This window comes from Pogoniulus pusillus, chromosome 25 (assembly GCF_015220805.1).
Source record: "Pogoniulus pusillus isolate bPogPus1 chromosome 25, bPogPus1.pri, whole genome shotgun sequence".
NCBI lineage: Eukaryota > Metazoa > Chordata > Aves > Piciformes > Lybiidae > Pogoniulus > Pogoniulus pusillus.
In genome coordinates, this window is record NC_087288.1 from 9,233,070 (window position 1) to 9,252,186 (window position 19,117).

General features: G+C 44.6%; 1 protein-coding gene across 2 annotated transcripts in view; it reads left to right on the plus strand.

Annotated features, from left to right (window-relative positions):
• Nucleotides 1–19,117, plus strand: part of LOC135186555 (ALK tyrosine kinase receptor-like) — a 203,259-nt gene that overhangs the window by 167,432 nt on the left and 16,710 nt on the right. Inside the window, exons 10-20 of one of the 2 annotated variants that reach the window (XM_064164356.1) lie at nucleotides 401–551; nucleotides 3,794–3,925; nucleotides 4,663–4,807; nucleotides 5,570–5,752; nucleotides 7,234–7,332; nucleotides 8,255–8,407; nucleotides 11,150–11,248; nucleotides 12,932–13,118; nucleotides 15,126–15,216; nucleotides 16,101–16,165; nucleotides 16,700–16,829. In XM_064164356.1, the coding sequence (XP_064020426.1) occupies nucleotides 401–551; nucleotides 3,794–3,925; nucleotides 4,663–4,807; nucleotides 5,570–5,752; nucleotides 7,234–7,332; nucleotides 8,255–8,407; nucleotides 11,150–11,248; nucleotides 12,932–13,118; nucleotides 15,126–15,216; nucleotides 16,101–16,165; nucleotides 16,700–16,829 (1,435 nt within the window). Of the gene's footprint in view, nucleotides 1–400; nucleotides 552–3,793; nucleotides 3,926–4,662; nucleotides 4,808–5,569; nucleotides 5,753–7,233; nucleotides 7,333–8,254; nucleotides 8,408–11,149; nucleotides 11,249–12,931; nucleotides 13,119–15,125; nucleotides 15,217–16,100; nucleotides 16,166–16,699; nucleotides 16,830–19,117 lie in introns of those variants that run through there. The other variant, XM_064164357.1, reaches the window with a different exon arrangement.

Consider the following 19,117-nt stretch of genomic DNA (forward strand, 5'->3'; position numbering starts at 1 on the left):
CTCTTGTCTTCTTGTCAGTCTTGTGCTTAACATTCTCTTCAGTTGTGTGTGCTCTCCTCACCAGTTCTCCTGCTTCTGTTCTTTCTCTTCCTTGCTGTGAAGTTCTCAAGGGCAACAAGATGTTTCCTATATAAAAGTCTGAGACTACACTACTGCTCACTCTGTCCTCAGCAAGTATTTGCCCAAGAATCAATACGAAAAATGATTGTTTGTAGCTATCCAACTTCATAGGTCCATGTAGAGCAAAAACTTCAGTGTTCAAGACTCGGGTTTAGATTTACTTAGAGCGTCAGGTCTTCAGGGCATGGCACTGTGACACTGTGTGCAGATGTGGTTTGTACTGAGTTCCATCTGTCTGGGAAATTTGGGTGCCAGGCTCTCACTTTCTTTTTTCCTGCAGCATCTCAGGCTATGGAGCAGCTGGTGGGAAAGGAGGGAAGAACACCATGGTGCGGTCCCACGGCGTGTCTGTGCTGGGAATTTTTGATCTCCAGAAGGATGATACTTTGTATATCTTGGTGGGACAGCAAGGAGAAGATGCTTGTCCTAGTGTAAGTGATTGCCTTTTCTGTTTTGCCTTAATCCTTTCTACACATCCACAGGCTTTCATCTGTTCACAGAGAAAAATGTCCTTGAGGGGGGGTGGGGTTATGTGGTTCAAGGAGTAGCTACTGTTTTACTGAGAGGGAAGGAGTGTGAAAAGATGAAGTAGCACATCACTGTGCTCACTTCCTCTTCAACATTCAGACTCTTATGATAATGCTTTACAAGTTTCTGATTGAGCTGCATATCTCACAGCATCTGCATGAGTTTTCAGAGACTGCTTTATTCAAGGTTGACTTCATGGGGCCTTGCCTTTGTTGTTGAGCCCAGACCTGCCATATTGTCAGAGTACTCTGCAGCTCTGGAGACACCCAAATCACAAGGCCTATTTGGTTATTCTCTTGATGGGAATGAGAGAGACAAATTCATGGCTGCTGAATCAGTACTGATTTTTGTGTTACTAACCAATCATTACTGCAGATGCATTGACAGAAAGGCACAACTTCTACCATTGCAGGCACAATATCATTTAGTTTTCTTTGGAGGATGAGAACATGGAAGATTCTTATGGAGAAATCTAAGCATTATCTGATGAAATATCACCTCCAGGTTTGAGCTGGACATTTACATGCTGAGCATTTCTCCATTGTTAGTGGCTGCTATCCAACAGATGAAAGCTTAGCAGTCTGTTACAGCAGAGAAGGGTTGAAGGATGTGGTTCTCAAGGCTGGGCACTGAAATAAACAATGTTAAAACTGAAATTATACATATCTACAAACAAACCATTAATAGGAAGCCTCTTTGAAATGAGAAATGCCATAACTCAAACTTCCATCTAATGTCTGTGACCAGGACATTCCTGCTGAGTGTAATATATGGACTCATTAAATTGCAGGTCACTGTAATCTTAGCGAGAATTTATTGAGTGCTAATGTAATTCTTGCATTGAGGCAAAGAGATTGCATTGACTTGTAGAAGGGACTTTTACTAGATTGAATTGTAATCAGTTACGTCTTTGCCATGAAGGATTTTTTTATTCAATGGTAATCTAGTGGTTCCTTTGGGTCATTGACTTTGTCATTTTATTAATCATCCCCACCCAACTGCAAATCAATTAAAGAGGGGGACGACTATGGAAGGCAAGTCTGCACGCACGAAATGCATGCCATTCATTCTCTGGCACAACCTGGGAAGCTTTTTTTGGCCAACAGAATAATTTGTAACTTCAAGGTGCTTTCAGCAAGTTCCTCTTCTGGAGGAAAATGCAGATGGAAGCAGATGTCAGTCCTATTATAACAGCTCTTTGTGCTTTTTTGCTTTAAACTGTTGTGAGATTGCTTTAAACTCAGTGAGTTCAGTGTGCCTGACAGAGTGGCGTTGCGGAGATGAAATGAATAAAGGTACTTGTATACAGAGTTGTATCAGGAGGGGAATTACCTTAAGTTGTGGCTGGTTAGGTTTAGACTGAACATTAGGACACATTTTTTGGCAGACAGAGTGGTCAGGCATTGGAATGGGCTGCCCAGGGTTGAGTCATTAAGCCTGGATGCCATTTGGATGTGGTGCTTGGGGATATGGCTTAGGGTGAACCTTGTAAAGTAGGGTTCTCAGTTGGACTTGGTGTTCCTGAGGGTCTTTTCCAAACAGAACATTTCTGTGATGCTGTGGTTGTCCCTTTGTACTCTGCTCTGGTGAGACCACACTTCAGGTATTGTGTTCAGCTTTGGGTGCCTCATTACAAAAGGCAGGTACTGGAGCAAGTGCAGAGGAGGGAAACAAAGCTAGGGAAGGGCCTGGAGAAAAAATCTTATGAGGAGCAACCAAAGGAGCTGGGGCTGCTTAGTTTGGAAAAAAGGAGGCTGAGGGGAGACCTCATTGCTGTCTACAGCTACCTGAAAGGACCTTGTGGATAGGTTGGTGCTGGTCTCTTCTCACAGGTTATTAGTGATAGAACAAGAGGGGGTGGCTTCAAGCTGCAACTATGCAGATTTAGACTGGACATTAAGAAGCATTTTTTCATAGCAAGAGTGGTCAGGCATTGGAATGGGCTGCCCAGGGAGGTGGTTGAGTCACCAACTCTAGATGTGTTTCAAAGTCATTTTGTTGTGGTGCTTGGGGATATGGCTTAGGGTGCACCTTGCGGAGTAGGGATATTGGCTGGACTTGGTGATCCTGAGGGTGTTTTCCAACCTGAATGTTTCTGTGATTCTGTGTAAAATTTTGTCTTAAAAAATGTGTAAAAAATAATTTGTAGCAAAAAATGCTAGAAGCAAATCTTGCAACTTACAAATACAGCAGACACCTGGTTACCTTGCGCTCTAGTGCTCCAATCTGAAATCAAAGTGGCAGTTGCCTTTCTTAGATGATAGTCCAGAAGTATTTGAGAGTGGTGGTTGAACATTGTATTTGAAATCAGCTGGTGAATTCCGTGTTTGCCTAATGCAGAAGGCTCATTACATGCAGTGCCAGTTGATGGGGGCTTTTCAGTGAGGTCTTTTCTTTAATATCAAGTCAACGTTATAATCAGGTAAGATTGCAGCTAGTTTTGTAGTCTTAGAACTAGCAAGAACTGGCAATTACAGTAGAATTGCTGCTACTGTGTATGCATCAGCTCAACACCAAAATGTGCTTGGAAGTGTAGATTAATATTAAAAAGCTAGTCTGTGCTGAACAGATTGCTGCTCTCCATGCCATGACCTAGGTTAAAGCTAGCTCTGGTACATCTACCTGAGCCACCAATACACCTTAGATCTGGCTAGATACATCTTGGTTGCCTGGCCCCAGTCAATAGGGCACTGGAGAAGGAGTAAAGAAACTTGGGTTATCTTTATGTTCTCTCACCATTTGGCTGTTGTGTGAGATGGAGCAAGTCACATCACTGCTGGGTTACTGCCTTGTTCCACTTGTGAAATACAGACAGTTAATTCCCACAAATGCTGGGAAGTATTTGCAGTAAATTCTGCTACATCTTGTATCTTAGAAGTTTATGGAGCTGTTTTATGTGGTAATAGATACCAGCACTGAGCTTGCTTCGAAATAATTCCATTAAAATGGCAACAAATTCTTCAGACAAAGGTTGAAGCAAAAAGCAAGATTCTTCTAGAAGAGCACTGACTTGCTCCTCCTTGTGCAGTTTCACTGGAGGACAATTTATTGGTTTGGGAGGGTGAAACTTACACGAGGTCTGTATATGTACAAGGACATGGAGATTTCTTACCAGAATTCAGACCTGGTTGTCTTCTGTTTCCAGACTAATGATGTGATACAGAAAGTCTGCATTGGAGAAAACAATGTGATAGAAGAGGAGATCCGTGTGAACAGAAGTGTCAATGAATGGGCAGGAGGAGGCGGAGGTGGGGGAGGTGCAACTTACATATTTAAGGTATGGAAACCTAGCCCCTGTGCATCTTCAGCATGAACATCCTGCCACTTGCTCTAGAACTGCCATCCAAAACACCTGAGAACCCTTTATACATATCTGGTGAAAGGCCCACAAAGTGAGCCCCAGGTATCCTTCCTTTCTACTTGACAGCTGCAGGGAGCTGAGTTGATACTTCATGCTTCTTAGAACTGCTGTGCCCACACTTGCTCCAGTGGCTTGGAAGTTCCTTTGCAAAAATAACAGGTTTTATTCCAGTGCAAGCTGAGATGCTGAAGCATCGTTCTACAAAGAGCAAATTCCCCAGGACTTCATTCAAATCCATCATTGTAGAACATTAGACTTCTGCTACACCTTTGGCCTATGCCAACAGGAAAAGCTGAGGATAGCTTGTGTGCAACCTGTGTGGCCTGCCCTAGGTGATCTTGCTTCAACAGGGGGTTGAACTTGGTGGTCTCCAGAGGTCCCTTCCAACCCCTGATATTCTATGATGACTTATGCAAGAAAAGACTGGATAAGGCACTTAGTGCCATGGTCTAGTTGATTGGATAGGGCTGGGTGATAGGTTGGACTGGATGATCTTGGAGGTCTCTTCCAACCTGGTTGATTCTATGATTCTGTGATTCTATGAGCAGTCCCAGATGTGTGCTTAATGTGACATGCAGTAATTAGCATGTGTTTGAACTTCCATTTCTGTCTCGCTCAGTTTGAACACTGCCTTTATTTCTGAATTTGTTAAGATGGAGAATGGAGAACCAGTCCCCTTGATAATTGCAGCAGGAGGTGGTGGAAGGGCCTACAGGGCCAAAACTGATACCTTTCACCCAGAAAGGCTGGAGAATGATTCCTCTATCCCAGGGTTGAATGGAAATTCAGGAGCTGCAGGTAAGGAACTTTATTCTTTTAAGAGAACTTTGGAGAATATGTGGTTCTCCCAGATTCCTCCTCACAAGGAGGTGAGTTGAAACTCAGAAAAGACAGTTCAGGGGGAACATGGAAGTCTTACAGCTGCATATAGGATGTACCAACAGTGCAGGATACTTGACCGTATAAGGATGGTGTAGTCATAGCAATTCTCCCAAAACCACAAAGCATCTCTCATAATCAAATCGGTTTGATTTTGGGGTGTGGTGACTTGCAGCCACCTTGCTCCCTGCACTGTTTCATGCTGTGTAGACATACTCAGTTTCCCTGGGTCATGCAGAAAGAGACCTTGGTCTGAACATCCAGCAGAGCTGAAAGTGCGTCCCAGGGCTGGAACATGTTTCCACATCCCTTTAACTAAACTCCTGTTGTTTCACTTCAGAGCCAACTTAGGCTTTTTTCAGAAGTACTTTTTGCAAAGAGAAGGGGAAAGCTCTGTAAGCCAGAAACAAGTGGTTAGGGAGTAGGCAGATATCTGTGTTTTCCGTGGAAAACCCTTGTCCTTATTTGGCAGGTGAAAAGAGGTGCAGGTGATTAACACTCTCTGAAGTCCTACAGAAAGGTCACTGTAGCACTGTGTAGCAAGCACATCCCCTCTTCTAACCCTGGATTTTGCCTTTCATCTGAGGTGCTTTGAAGGAGTGCTTGTTCTGTAGATCCCTGCAGTGGTTTTGACACAAAAAATAACCCCTTCTTGGGTCTTTTCTCTTCTCTTAACTGCAGGTGGTGGAGGTGGCTGGAATGATAACACTTCCTTCCTGTGGTCAGGAAAATCCTTGCTGGAAGGTGCTACTGGAGGAAGATCCTGCCCCCAGGCCATGAAGAAGTGGGGGTGGGAGACAAGAGGGGGTTTCGGAGGGGGTGGAGGGGGGTGCTCCTCAGGTGGAGGAGGCGGAGGATATATAGGTAAAGTGGCTTCATGTTCAAGGTGTCCCTTCCCCTCCTTTAGTGCTAACGATCAGAGAAACACTGATAGCTAATTCTCCTTTAGTTAGCATATGACTGTTATGTACCAGTATGTCTGTCTGTTGCCTTTTTAGCACTAGATGAATGTATGGCATTTAGTGTTTGAGCAAACAGCCAGGTGTCAGCCCTTCAGCTGTAATCCTGGCTTTGCACTCTGAAAAATGTGCCCTCAAGATCCTGCTGTGATTCTTGAGCCTTCCAGGTTGGGGTTGTAGTGCTGAAGAAGGGGGAGCCACAGGCTATTGTGCTCCCACTGTCAGCACCTGTGTTTTGAGGACTCATGTCCTAGAGGCTGGCAGACAGGCTTTATGCCAGGGGAAAAACCACAGCTTCTTCTACCTTGCCCTACTGTGGGTAAGACTTGGTCTTGCACAGGTGGTCCCTGGGGGCAGAGGCTCAGGCTGCCAGCCAGGACCCCTCTTAAGATAACAACAGCGATGTTGACTTTAGTCAACAAGAAGCTAATTGAACGTGCTGCGGGCCTCAGGACAGCTGTCAGATGGCATTATGTTGATTATAACTGGTGTGGGCCAGATTCGAGATCTCTACTAAGCAATAATCTCCTGGGCCACATCGTTTCTTCAGCCATCTGCACTGTGGTGGACTTTTTAACTCCTGGTTCTCCACAGCTTAAATCAAGTGTGTGAGAGACTAGAAATCCTGAGTGGGAGTAGTGAGTTTAAATGATGAAGTGCATGTTGTGTACCATGTTGTTGTGTAATGCTTCTTTTTCCAACAGAATGCCTTCCATGACATAATTTTAATTTCACTGAAGATGGTTAAAGGGGAAAAGCCATTTCTGGGTGGGGGAACCTTTGCATGCCTGTAGTACAAAATATATGGCCTACACCCTGCTACATATATGTTCTATGTATTGCCTATATATTGCTCCTGATATGTTCTCTGTGCTCAAGCACAAGTGAGCAACTCATAAATTCCTTCAGTCCCCACTCCTGGCAGACCACTCTGCTTTCGTGGTGCAAAGGAGAGGAAGGACATCAGATTATTCATTCCCTCTGCTGACACAGTACGTAGCTGAATCAGCAAGGGTATTGAACTTAGACCTTGAGTACTGATGTTTTCCAGTCTCTTGGCTGCATAATTTTGAGGAGGACTTACTTGTTTCATAGCATCCAAATGCTTAAACATAAAGTTTGTGCCTGAGTTTGCAGCAGTCTAAAACCAGAGCTCAGAAATTGCTGCAAGATGCTGCTGTTTAAATTGAAGTTCTAGAGATAAGAGACCAGTGGTTCATGCCACAACTTGCTAAGTTTTCCTTCTACATGAAATACTTTGATTTCTTCTCTCTTCTCATTTGTATGCCTCCCTAACTATGCTGAAGTCATGCATGTTGCAATGCTTACCTGTATTTTAGTGCCAGTGAGCCTCACTCTGTTAAGGTAACTTCTGGTTTGACGTAGGTGGCAATGCTGCAATGGACAATGACCCAGAGATGGATGGGGAGGATGGTGTGTCCTTTATTAATCCAATTGGTACTTTATACACTCCAGCACTTAAAGGTATTCACATTGGTCAGAAGTCTTCTAGTGGGTTTATTTCATGTTAAGAATAGTTTGCATCTGTAGGACACTTTACAAGCCCTTGGGTACAGCTTAGCATCATCATGAATGTGAGGAGGCAGAAAGACAGGAACAATGGAGAAAACAGAAATGGAGAAGAGACAGAAGTAGCAGGAAGAAAGCAGGTAGAGAGAACATCAAGGCTGTTGGAAAACACTTCTCAACAATATAATCTGCCAACTTGTAAATGCATTTTGGCCAGAGAAGGTGATAACAGAACATCATAGTTCAAATAGTTCAGAGAAGAAACCGACAAAGCACCTGACTACTCATTAACAAATGTGTCCTGTAGAGCATCCCTCAAGGAAGTATCCTTGTTGGAGCAGGAAGTTTCTAGAGAAAAGCAGGCAGTTTTGCCCAGCAATCCGTGGGAGTGATAAATACTGCCACTCCAGCCTGTATTTGCCCAGAAGTCAGTGTCTGCAATGCATTTACAATGTGTTCAGAAAACACAATCCCCTCTATTTGCCCAGAACCAAAGTTTGCTTTACAACAGACAGAAGTTTTGAAAAGATTGCAAGATTGATCTCAGTGGGAATAATAAAGGCCAGGAAATAAAAGAGTGAGCCCCACAGACTGCAGAAAGGTTAGGTTTCCCTTAGGCTCCTTGCTAACGTGGTAGGACTCTCTGCTCAGAGAGAGACAGTGCCTCTCAGCTGCGGTGAGGCTACTTCAGTTGGATGTTATTTTCTACGTGAGAAAAGGACAAGAGCTACGGAAGGTGTAGGGAAATCAGTTTCTTAGCTGCGCCCCACCCTGCCACATTTGATACCCATGACCACCATGTCCCCTGTATCTGCCCAAGGGACTTACATGAATGATCTTTACAGTTATTAACTCAGCTTCTTTCATCCACTCCTAGTGACAGAGGGGCACGGAGAGGTGGATATTAGGCTGCATCTTAACTGCAGTCACTGTGAGATGGACGAGTGTCGCGTTGATCTTGAGACTCAAAAAGTCATTTGCTTTTGTGAGCCAGGCACTGAGTTGGCTGAGGATGGTGTGTCTTGTATAGGTAAGTACATGTGTGGGGTAGGCTGCTAGTAGTTGAAACAGAAAGGCACAGGAAAAAATCTCTATTTTGGCCTGGAAGACATCCTGAAAGCACTTTCTGAAAGTGTTACCTTAAAACTGACTTCTGTTGCACGTTACCTTCTTTTCTGCCAGTACATGGTGCAGAGTAATTTTGCTAGGACACCTACACCTCCGTGCTGAGGACTGGTGCGCAGAGCAGTGCTGCTGCTTTGCCTTACCCTATATGTTTGCCACAGTGTGCAGCACTGAGGAGACTCAGGTTATGCTCCTGGTCACACTGATGCTAAGCATTACACCCTGAAATCATGACAGCTTGGTTACTGAAGGAATTTTCCAACTAAACTGAAGTTCCAGGATCAGTCACCTTAAGAATCAAAAAAATGTGCAAGGTGGAGGAGAATATCATAGAAGGTCAAAGAATCACCCAAGTTGAAGGGACCTCTGAAGGTCATCTAGTCTGGCATCCCTGCAGTGAGCACGGACATCCTCAAATAGATCCAGTCACCCAAAGCCCTTTCTGAGACTCACTTCGAGTATCTCCAGGGATGAGGTCTCAGCCATCTCTCTGGGTAACCTGTTCCAGTGCTCCACCATCCTCACGGTAAAGAACTTGTTCCTAACATCCAATCTAAGTCTCCTCTCATTTCAAACCATTGCTCCTTGTCCTATCACTGCAGGCCTTTGCAAACAGTCCCTGTGCAGCCTTCTTGTGGACCCCCTTCAGGTGCTGGAAGGTGGCGGTTAGGTCTGCCTGGAGCCTTCTCTTCTCCAGACTGAACAACCCCACTTCCTTCAGCCTGTCCTCATTAGCAGAGGTGCTCCAGCCCCCTGATCATTTTTGTGGCCCTCCTCTGGACTCACTTCATCAGGTCCATGTCCTTCTTGTACTGACAGTTCCAGAGCTGGACACAGTACTTCAGGTGGGGTCTTACTAGAGCCAAGTCCTTGGGGTTTGGGCACACAAGATGCAGATGCAGAATCTGTAACAATCTGTAAGATGCTCTGCATGGGAGACTGTTGTGGCTTTAAGACTGAATGTCTTGAGATGCTTGAGCGTGTCCAGAGAAGGGCGACGAGGCTGGTGAGAGGCCTCGAGCACAAGCCCTATGAGGAGAGGCTTAGGGAGCTGGGGTTGTTTAGCCTGGAGAAGAGGAGGCTCAGGGGTGACCTTATTGCTGTCTACAACTACCTGAAGGGTGGTTGTGGCCAGGAGGAGGTTGCTCTCTTCTCTCAGGTGGCCAGCTCCAGAACAAGAGGACACAGCCTCAGGCTGCGCCAGGGGAAATTTCGGCTCGAGGTGAGGAGAAAGTTCTTCACTGAGAGAGTCATTGGGCACTGGAATGGGCTGCCTGGGGAGGTGGTGGAGTCGTCGTCCCTGGGGCAGTTCAAGGCAAGGTTGGACGTGGCACTTGGTGCCATGGTCTAGCCTTGGGCACTGTGGTAAAGGGTTGGACTTGATGATCTGTGAGGTCTCTTCCAACCTTGGTGATACTGTGATACTGTGACTGTGTCTTCACCACAGAGGAAAGTCCTGCAGGGGCAGTCACCAGGAGATGTAATCTTCTGTTATTTCACTCCCATCAGCCTTCACCTCTATATAGACAGACATTTCTGTCTCTGTCCCTGTTTCCCTCTTTCTCTTCCCACAGAGCCAGTCTCTCTGGTATTTACAGAGGAGTTGAGGCTTTTGGCTTTGAGTGGCCTGGTTGATTTTTACTGTGTCATTTGGGCCTGAGTAGGGATGTGTAGGGAGAGGTCATTGAGGCCTGGTTGGAGGTGGGGGAGAAGGCCTTGAAAGGTTTTGGCCTGACAAGGTAGTGGTGAGCCCAGGTTGAAGGACTGGGCTGAGGCTGAATAGGAATTTGTGCAGTTCGTATTTCTATGTATGTTTGTAAACATTTAAACTTCCAATCCAGTGTGGAGCATTTTTATGTTACCCCTTTGGGAAGGGATAAAATAGCTTTCTGTCCACTCAAACCCAAGGCAGAGATCTTTGAGGAAACCTAAAGGCAGAGCCTGCACTTGTCTGACATGAAAATATACACCAAGTGCTCAGAGCTCCTTACTGAGTTTTCTTCATCTTCTTGCCTAGCAGTTAGAGCAAGTGACTCCAGAGGTTTGGGGATCCTTTTCACAGCTTTGTCACTGGCATGAGAAATGTGTTCTGTGTTTACCATTCCCATGGCAAGAAGGATGGTCATTTTGCCAGGATGAAGTAAAGTTAGATGGTCACTGAACGCCTTGTGGTCCCCAGTGATGGTGCAGCCATGCAATGCTTTGTACTGCACTCACTGTTACCAGGTTTTTCTGCTTGGGTTAGATGCATTTAGGAGATGATGTATGGCAGACCTCCTCCTGCTTTTGCTGTGATTTGGCATTGATAGCAGCACTTTAACCTCGGCAATGTAATGTTCTTTCCACCTCTCCAACCTCCTGCCCCTGGTTTTTATGGTCTTGTTTTTATACCCAGGGAGTGTGCATGTTAATTCATTGATAGCAAACCATCTGTTTTTAATGGCCTGATATTAATTGAGCAAAGTGAAACAATGAGGTATTGGAGGTCATAGATCCTGAGAACTGATCGTGCCAGAGGTTGCTCCTACACTCTAGGAGCAGCAGATGAGTAAATAGAAGGAAGAGCAGAAAAATCTGTCTTCAGTGAAGTGACTGATGAAAGACCATTTCAAACATGTAATTCCTTCTTCTCCTGCCTCTGTTACAGCCGAGCCAGTGGTTCATCTCCCTCTCTCCTTGGTCTTGTCTGTAGTGACTTCAGCATTGGTGGCTGCTTTAATTTTGGCTTTTTCAGGAATCATGATAGGTGAGTGTTCCTCTGCAAAAGGTGTTTTCATATGAGGGCTGGACCTTAGCCAGGGATAATTAGGTCCTGGGAGGCAAAATGAATCAGGTTTTTAGCTCCTGCTGTGTTTAATGACACCTTCCCACACACACACCCCTTAACTTCAGATTTAGGTAGCTGTTTCTATCCACACTGAGGAGGTTTCAGTTACTAGTTGCTTCTGGGAAGAGACGTTATTGCTTGTGCTATAAAGCTGCCAGAACACAGATGCCAGCAGTTTTGTGAGACTTTTTGCCTAAAAGCAAGCTTTGTTTGTATGCAAGTTTAGCTCCTTAATATATGACATTTAAGCTTTACATTCTCCTGGAAGTTCCACTTTTACAGACTGCTACTTAGTAAGGATGTGGGCATTCTTGGCCTCTTTATTGGACATTCTACCTTTCCATTTTCTTATTTTAAACAATTGCTCCCCTGCATTCATAGTGAGCAGAGTAGATCTGAATTGATGAAAAGCAGCCAGGACTTCAAACCACAGCTCTACCACCTTTCTTTGTCCACACTGTATATAGTCTGGGGGGAGGGATATAGCCAGAGCAGCAGATGACAACTGTCAAATTAGATTTGCACAGCTGTTTCAGTCTTAAGACTTTTAGGAGTTATCAGCTGTGCACACATGGTCCTCCACTTACGATTTCTGGCCTGACAGTAGCCCTTTAAAATTACTAATTACTTCTCAGGGAGTGGAAGAGTAATCCTCTTTCCATCCAAGTAGCCTATCATTGCCATCTCAAGAAAGAGCAGCGATTTTGAAAAATCAAACCAGAAGCAATGAGGAGGAAAATGGAGGGCAGGAGGGGTTTGTGGATAGGTCATCACACCCATCTGCCTCTGTGAGAGCATGTTTACCCCTTCAGTTCTTCCCCTGAGCAACATCTGCTGGAGAAGATGCAATAGCTATCCCCATCACAGTCTCTGGCCTCAATCCAGCTCCCACAGAAATCAATAGCAAGGGCAATGGTGATTTAACCTGCTCATGACTGGCATCTTGCTTTGAAAAAATAATCCTGCAGTATCTGTTACTACTCGAAGGAACAGCCACAGAAATGTCTTCTTTTAGGGTGTGACTTCTAATGACCTTTTAGAAGTATCAGTGAAGCAATTAAAGAATTTGATGCTACTGGAAACTGATTTCAAATTTGGCTCAATTCTATTGTTTAGAAACAGAAGAAGTTTTGCAAGATGAGCTAATTTAACCTAGAGTGTGTCGTTCTAAGGTAACAGTTTATCCATTTGGAACAATAGGATGTAATAATTCATTTCAGGTTTTAGTCACTTGAGGGAAGTTGATTATACCCTGACTCCCTCAGGTCTGGAGTTGGATTCATACTTGAAAGATCCAGTTAAACTAAATACAAGCAGACAAAAACTGAAATTTGAGCTCTCTGCAGTTGAAATTTCTTCTTCTTCTACACAGTTCATGAGCAAGCCTGCTTTTTCATAAGATGTGTAAATCAAAGGCTCCTGGGTAACTTCAGATTCCCTTTTCTGTCTGTAGTTATTTGACATACAGAAACATGACATTGTCACTGGTTTGACTGGCTGAAATTTGGCCACACAGTGAATCCCAGCAAGTTGTGCTGCATGGCTGCTGTCTTGTTCCAAAGCCAATCTCGGTCTCTGGCTTACTGTGTTCTCCATGTTTAGTGTATCGCAGGAAGCACCAGGAGCTGCAAGCCATGCAGATGGAATTACAGAGCCCAGAATATAAACTCAGCAAGCTGCGTACCTCGACTATCATGACTGACTACAATCCCAACTACTGCTTTGCAGGAAAGACCACATCCATTAGTGATCTCAAAGAGGTGCCTCGAAAAAACATCTCCCTCATCCGGTAAATCCACCTTTGTCTTCCTCATACTTCCCATGATACACTGAGGTATGCTGGCTCTCTTACACAGATGTGAGCTCATGTCTTTGTGCAGGCATGTACAAGTTCCCATGCACTTTTAGTCTCACGCCCCTTGTCAAAAGACAGATGTGAAGCTGCAATAGTTAGGCTTGTGTGAAGGGGACTAGGCTTTGACAGTCTCCTTGACCTACTGCAGGTGCAGTGTTAATCTTCTGGGATTATGAGAGGAGCTGAAGAGTCCTCACCAGTAATTTGGACACATCTTCTGCAGACTGTGCAGTTGAATGGCCCATTTGCCATTTGCCACTGATGAAATGCTGGGAAGGATGAGGCTTGTAGGAGGCTCTTTTAAAGTCTTTGGTGGGATCTGTGGTAAATACAGTGACAACCTGAAGTATAATAGCAGGAAAAAAACAATGGGTTCAAAACTGCCAGATAACATTAAAAAGACAGCAATATAAAACCAGCATGACAGTCATAGAACCACAGCATTGTTTTGGTTGAAAAAGACCTCTAAGTCCAGCTGTCAACCAAGCACCACCATGGTCATTAAACCATGTCCCCAGATGCCATGTCCACACATTTCTTGAACACCTCCAGGGGTGGTGGCTCCACCACCTCCCTGGGCAGCCTGACCACTCTTGTCTAAATCAGAACTTCTGTAAAGTTTCAAAACAGTCTTAATAAGCACTAGTGCAGGATCCAGTGTGTGCCACTTGTGAATGTGACATTAGCCTGGCACTGTGCAGTTGTACACAAAAAGCCAAGAAGTGGAAGCAGGGGAGCTTGGAATATTAGGGATCTTATGGTGCTAAATAAGATGATATTTAGAGCAGACCACTCAGTCTGCAATGTTTTGATGTCTCTTATTCCCCCTTCCCTGCACATCTTGCAGGACTGCATCTGGAAGTTTCTAGTGTACCCTGTGCTGCTGCTGCCTTTTTCACTCGGGCCATAAAGTGACTTTTGAAGTGTGACAAGCTGCAGAGAACAGGAAATTGATAAAGCAGAGAAGGTGGACTTCTCGGGAGTAGATTGAGTGACGAGATGGTTTATCTGCTTTATACTCAGTTTGTAGTAATTTGGTCAGGCATAGCAAAGAGCAGTGCCTCAATCTGATACCTACAACGTGTTATTAAAAGAAGCAATTGAGTCAGAGACAACATAAGTCCTCTCTGGAGTCTCACTGCCTAGACTGGTCTTTATCCTGGCGAAACTATGTGGTAAGCTATTGTACCAGCTGGCTTAACGCTAAGCAAGCAAATACTGAGTAGACAAGTAAGCAATATCAGAATTCCAGGGACACAGATCAGAATCTGTTCAATCCCTTCTTCTTTTTCTTGTAGCTTTGTTCAAATAAGATTGTACATTTCATAGTACGATCAGTGCCAGAAACAATTCTCAGTGCAAATTCCTAGAGCTGAGTGCTTTATAAAGCACTATCATCACCATTTACTGGCTAAGGTACTTACCCAGAATGACAAAATAAATCAGGAAAAGATACTTGGATTAGAATTCAGGTCCTCTGAGAAACATTGTGCCTTCCTAGTTTCTTGTTTAATGTTTTCTGTAATGGTGATGTGTAAACATCATGGGAACTGTTAGTGCATCTAAGGTTGTGGGAACACCAAGACTTAAGATCCATCTTTACTGACCTGTTTGAAGCACCCACCGCTATAGCACCCACACCAAAGCCATAGAAGAGCACTATCCATTACACACTGCAGTGCCAGCAGCCTGATTTCAGTGGAGACTGTTCACTTTTGAAGATTGCTTTCCCCACCAGCTAAATACAGTGTAGGTCCAGGGAAGATCACGTCAAGGTCAGGTCACCTGCATAGTGTGAGGAGTGGTATCATCGGTGTCAATATCCAGTTCTTCCTGTTTCACTTCCATGGGAATTGTGAGCCCGTTCTGTGAGCTGTGACCACAGTGTTATAATGTGTGTTCTCTGTAGTAAAACCTTCTTGTCTTCTCTGGTCTGTCCAGGGGTTTGGGCCACGGAGCCTTTGGTGAGGTATATGAAGGTCAGGTGGCAGGGATCCCCAGCGACCCCACTCCCTTGCAGGTGGCTGTGAAAGTAAGTGACAGTGTATGAGTTATCGTGATGGTTTCATGCACCTTTCACCCTAAAGTCCCAATGCATTGTGAAAATGAAGATAAATCAAGCCTTACCCTAGTACTGAAAGGATGGGGCTAGAAAGGTTGCTGCTGTGTTGCAACACTTCAATCCGCCATAATGATGGTACAGCTTGTAGCATATAGGCTTGTGAGACTGCTGAGAGAGGTCTGTGAGCAGTGAATAGGCAAAGATTTCCCATATAGCTGCAGCAAACTGCAGGGCTGAGGAAGAAATCCATCCTCTGTCCACATGCCGTGCCTGGTGTGGTAACCTCTCCAAAGCCTTTAAGTTGTAGGCCAAAAATCATCACAGGTTCGAGAAGAGTTGGCACATACATCAGAGCCTGCAGGTAGGAGATGGCTGGCTTTATGTTACAGAGTGGATGTGCACTGAATATGAAGCTAAATCCTGAGAGACCCTGGTAGGATTCCCCCTTCCTTCAGCAGCCTGTCTAGCTTGTTTTCTTCTAGAGGTTGCATAGCAGCAGAGGCCTAATGCTGGTTATAGTCCATAGTCTTGCTGGAAGGTAGGAGCATTGAGCTGTCAGACTGCTCAGGAGCTGTAGTCTCATTTCTTCATCCTCTATACAGCAGAGTCCCATACACTGTGCACTCTTTGCTGGGAGGAGGATGACAGTGATGTTGATGGGCCACGTGTTCTGATGGTTACCTTTCAGCAGGCTTCACAGGCCAGTTTAGTAGTGGTTTAGCTGTTACCTCAGAGTGAGGTTTCTTTTAGGCAAACAAGGATTGCTACAGATGGTGTTAGTACTGTTGTGTCAAGTGTTTTACATCTGTGAATTTAAATATCTTCTCCTCATCAACCCCTTCTTTCTTTTCCAGACATTGCCAGAAGTGTGTTCAGAGCAAGATGAGCTGGACTTCCTCATGGAAGCTCTCATTATCAGGTATGTATGAATAAGATGAACAGCACTTGTGTAGGCTTGCACAGCCCAGCGCTGTAAAGAAAAAGGGTGTTTTGAGAGGTGATGTCCATGCAACACATCTGTACAGCAGTTTTAGCCTGTGATTGTAAGTGTTTTACAAAGAGGAGAGGCATTACCATTCTCATTCACTCTTCTCTCAAATGAAGAGGCACTAAATTGCTAAGGATTAAATTTTCAAGAGGGCCCACACTCGTTTTTATTCTCCAAAGTGTAAATCTGTAGGCCTAGTTTTCAGAATTGTCAATAGGATCTTTTGATTTCTTTTAGAGGTTAGAAGATGAGGTAAAAATAACAACACCTTCTACTATACCATCTTACTCAAAGCCTTATCCCTCCTGGTCTTCAATTCTTCCAGAGATGAGGCATCCACAACTTCTCTGTGCAGCCCATTCCAGTGTTTCACCTCCCTCATAGTGAAGAACTTCCTAATGTCTAATCTAAATTGTGCTTTTTGGATTAGAGAGTCTCTGTAACTGAGTCTCCCTGTCTCCACAGCAAGTTCAACCACCAGAATATCGTGCGCTGCATCGGGGTGAGCTTGCAGGCACTGCCCCGCTTCATCCTGCTCGAGCTTATGGCTGGAGGTGACCTGAAATCGTTCCTGAGAGAGACACGGCCTAGACCGGTAAGAAAAGAGAAAGATGAATTGTATTTAGTGAGCTGCTGCTGCGTGGCAACTACAGAACTACAAAAGAGCTGAGCCATGCACTTACTACTCCCAGAATTTTCATAGAACCATACAACTGCTGAGGCTGGAAGGGACCTTTGAGATCATCAAGTCCAACCACTAGCCAAGAGCTCACAATCTCACCACTAAACCACATCCCTCAGCACCACATCCATGCTCCTTTTAAGTACCTCCCTGGCCAGCCTGTTCCAATACTTGATAACCATTTTCATGAAGAAATTGTTCCTAATATCCAACCTAAGTCTTCCCTGGCACAACTTGAGCTATTTCCTCTGTCCTGTTACCTGTTGCACATGAGAAGAAATCAACTCCCACCTTGCTCCAACTTTCTTTGAAGTGGTTGTAGAAAGCAATGAGGTCTCCCCTTGGCCTCCTCTAATGAGGACTAAACAACCCCAGTTCCCTCAGCCACTCCTCACACAACCTGTGTTCACCAGCTTCATTGCTCTACTTTGGACATGCTCCAGCACCCCAATGTCCCTCTTGTAGTGAGCAGCCCAAAACTGGGCCCGGTACTTGAAGTGTAGCCTTGCCAGTGCTGAGTAGAGGCACAATCACTTCCCTGGTCCTGCTGGCCACAGTATTCCTGTTCTGGACCAGGATACCATTTGCCTTCTTGGCCATCTGAGCACACACTGCTGTACTCTAGCAATTTGTGTTGCTAGAGGGTCACTGTGTACAAGAAACAAATGCTGCTGGAGTTATGCAGAGGTGCCTCATCACAAGGCTTTGTAGATAGCACTGGAGATACTATCTAAAGAAAGAACAAAATCAAAACTTTCAAATTCAAGGAGGTAATCTCTACTTTTAACCTTTCCTCACACCAGCTCAGGGCAGATCTGGGGATGTATTGAGTTAATAAAGATAAATCCATTATTAAAACTGCCAGTCAGGTCCATTTCTCTGGATGTCTGCCTGTGCATGTTTGACATGGGCAAGGAGAGAATCTGACCTGGAGCTGTTGGCTTAATGGCAAATATCTTAAGTGCTTGAATGATTTTCCCATTGAAATCAGCATTAATAGGAAATGAGAGCAAGTTAGAAATGTGTGAGAAATAAATTACAACTTCTAGAAAGGAATCAGTATTTCAAAATAATAAAGTTTCCACCAAGTCCTGGATCAGAAATATACCCAAATATTGTTGAAGTTTAGCACCAGGGCCCAGCTTCATGCTTCATCTCTGCATTTCTTTGACACAGGCCAAGATGTTTTCACTACAAGAGACATAAATTGGCTCTAGCAGATACAAATAAGATTATTGCTCAAGGCATCTGGAAACAGGTCAACTTTGTGGTTTGGGTTTTTTTTCCTCCCTTGAAATCTGTTTTTCAGACACATAAAATGTTCAGTGTTGCTCAGGACCACCAGAGTCTTGCATAGATTGCAGTGAAGTGGAGATTGTAGTGAGGTGGGGGTTGGTGTTTTCTCCCTAGTATCAGGTGATAGAAGGACATGAAATGGCCTCAGGTTGTCCCAGGGAAGGTTTATCTTGAATATTAGGAAGAATTTCTTTCCTGCAAAAGTGGTCAGGCATTGGAACAGGCTGCCTGAAGAGGTAGCAGAGTCATCATCCCTGAAGGTGTCAAAAACTGTGTAGACCTAGCACTTCAGGAAATGGTTTGGTGACCATGGCAGTGTCAGTTCAGCAGCTGGACTGAAATGATCCCATGAGCCTATGAAAGTGGCTTCTGTCTGGTTGACACAATACACCCAGAAAGTCTTTGTATAAAGAGCTTGATTTTTTGTAGCACCTAAAGATGCTCATACAGAGAGGCTGAACGTGGTGGTAGGTGAATGAGGAAATTAATCTTTTGCATTGTGGGCTCCATTCTTGCTCAATGCAGAGCAAAATGGCCCTGGCAAGGTATAGACAATGGCATGGGCACCTGCCTCACAGGTGCTTTGCTCAAAAGTGCCAGGACAGGCTGTTACATGTGTGAAGTGAAGTGAAACAGGACACTGTAGGGCAGGGACATTCATCATTTTGCAACAGTAGCATCTTTTTGGCTCATTATATCAGAGAGTGAGCCCAGCTCAGTAATGACCAGCATCTTGGAAGGATGCACCAGTAACATTAGTCCTGAACAGCAGGAATTTTTACCTGCTTGCAGAGAAATGTAGCAGTTGCCTTTGCACATGGAAAGCTCCTCATCCTTATGGGATGCAGTCATGGGAGCTTTCTGATCTGAGGTGGGGATTGTGTTTGCCCATGCCCCAGTCATGC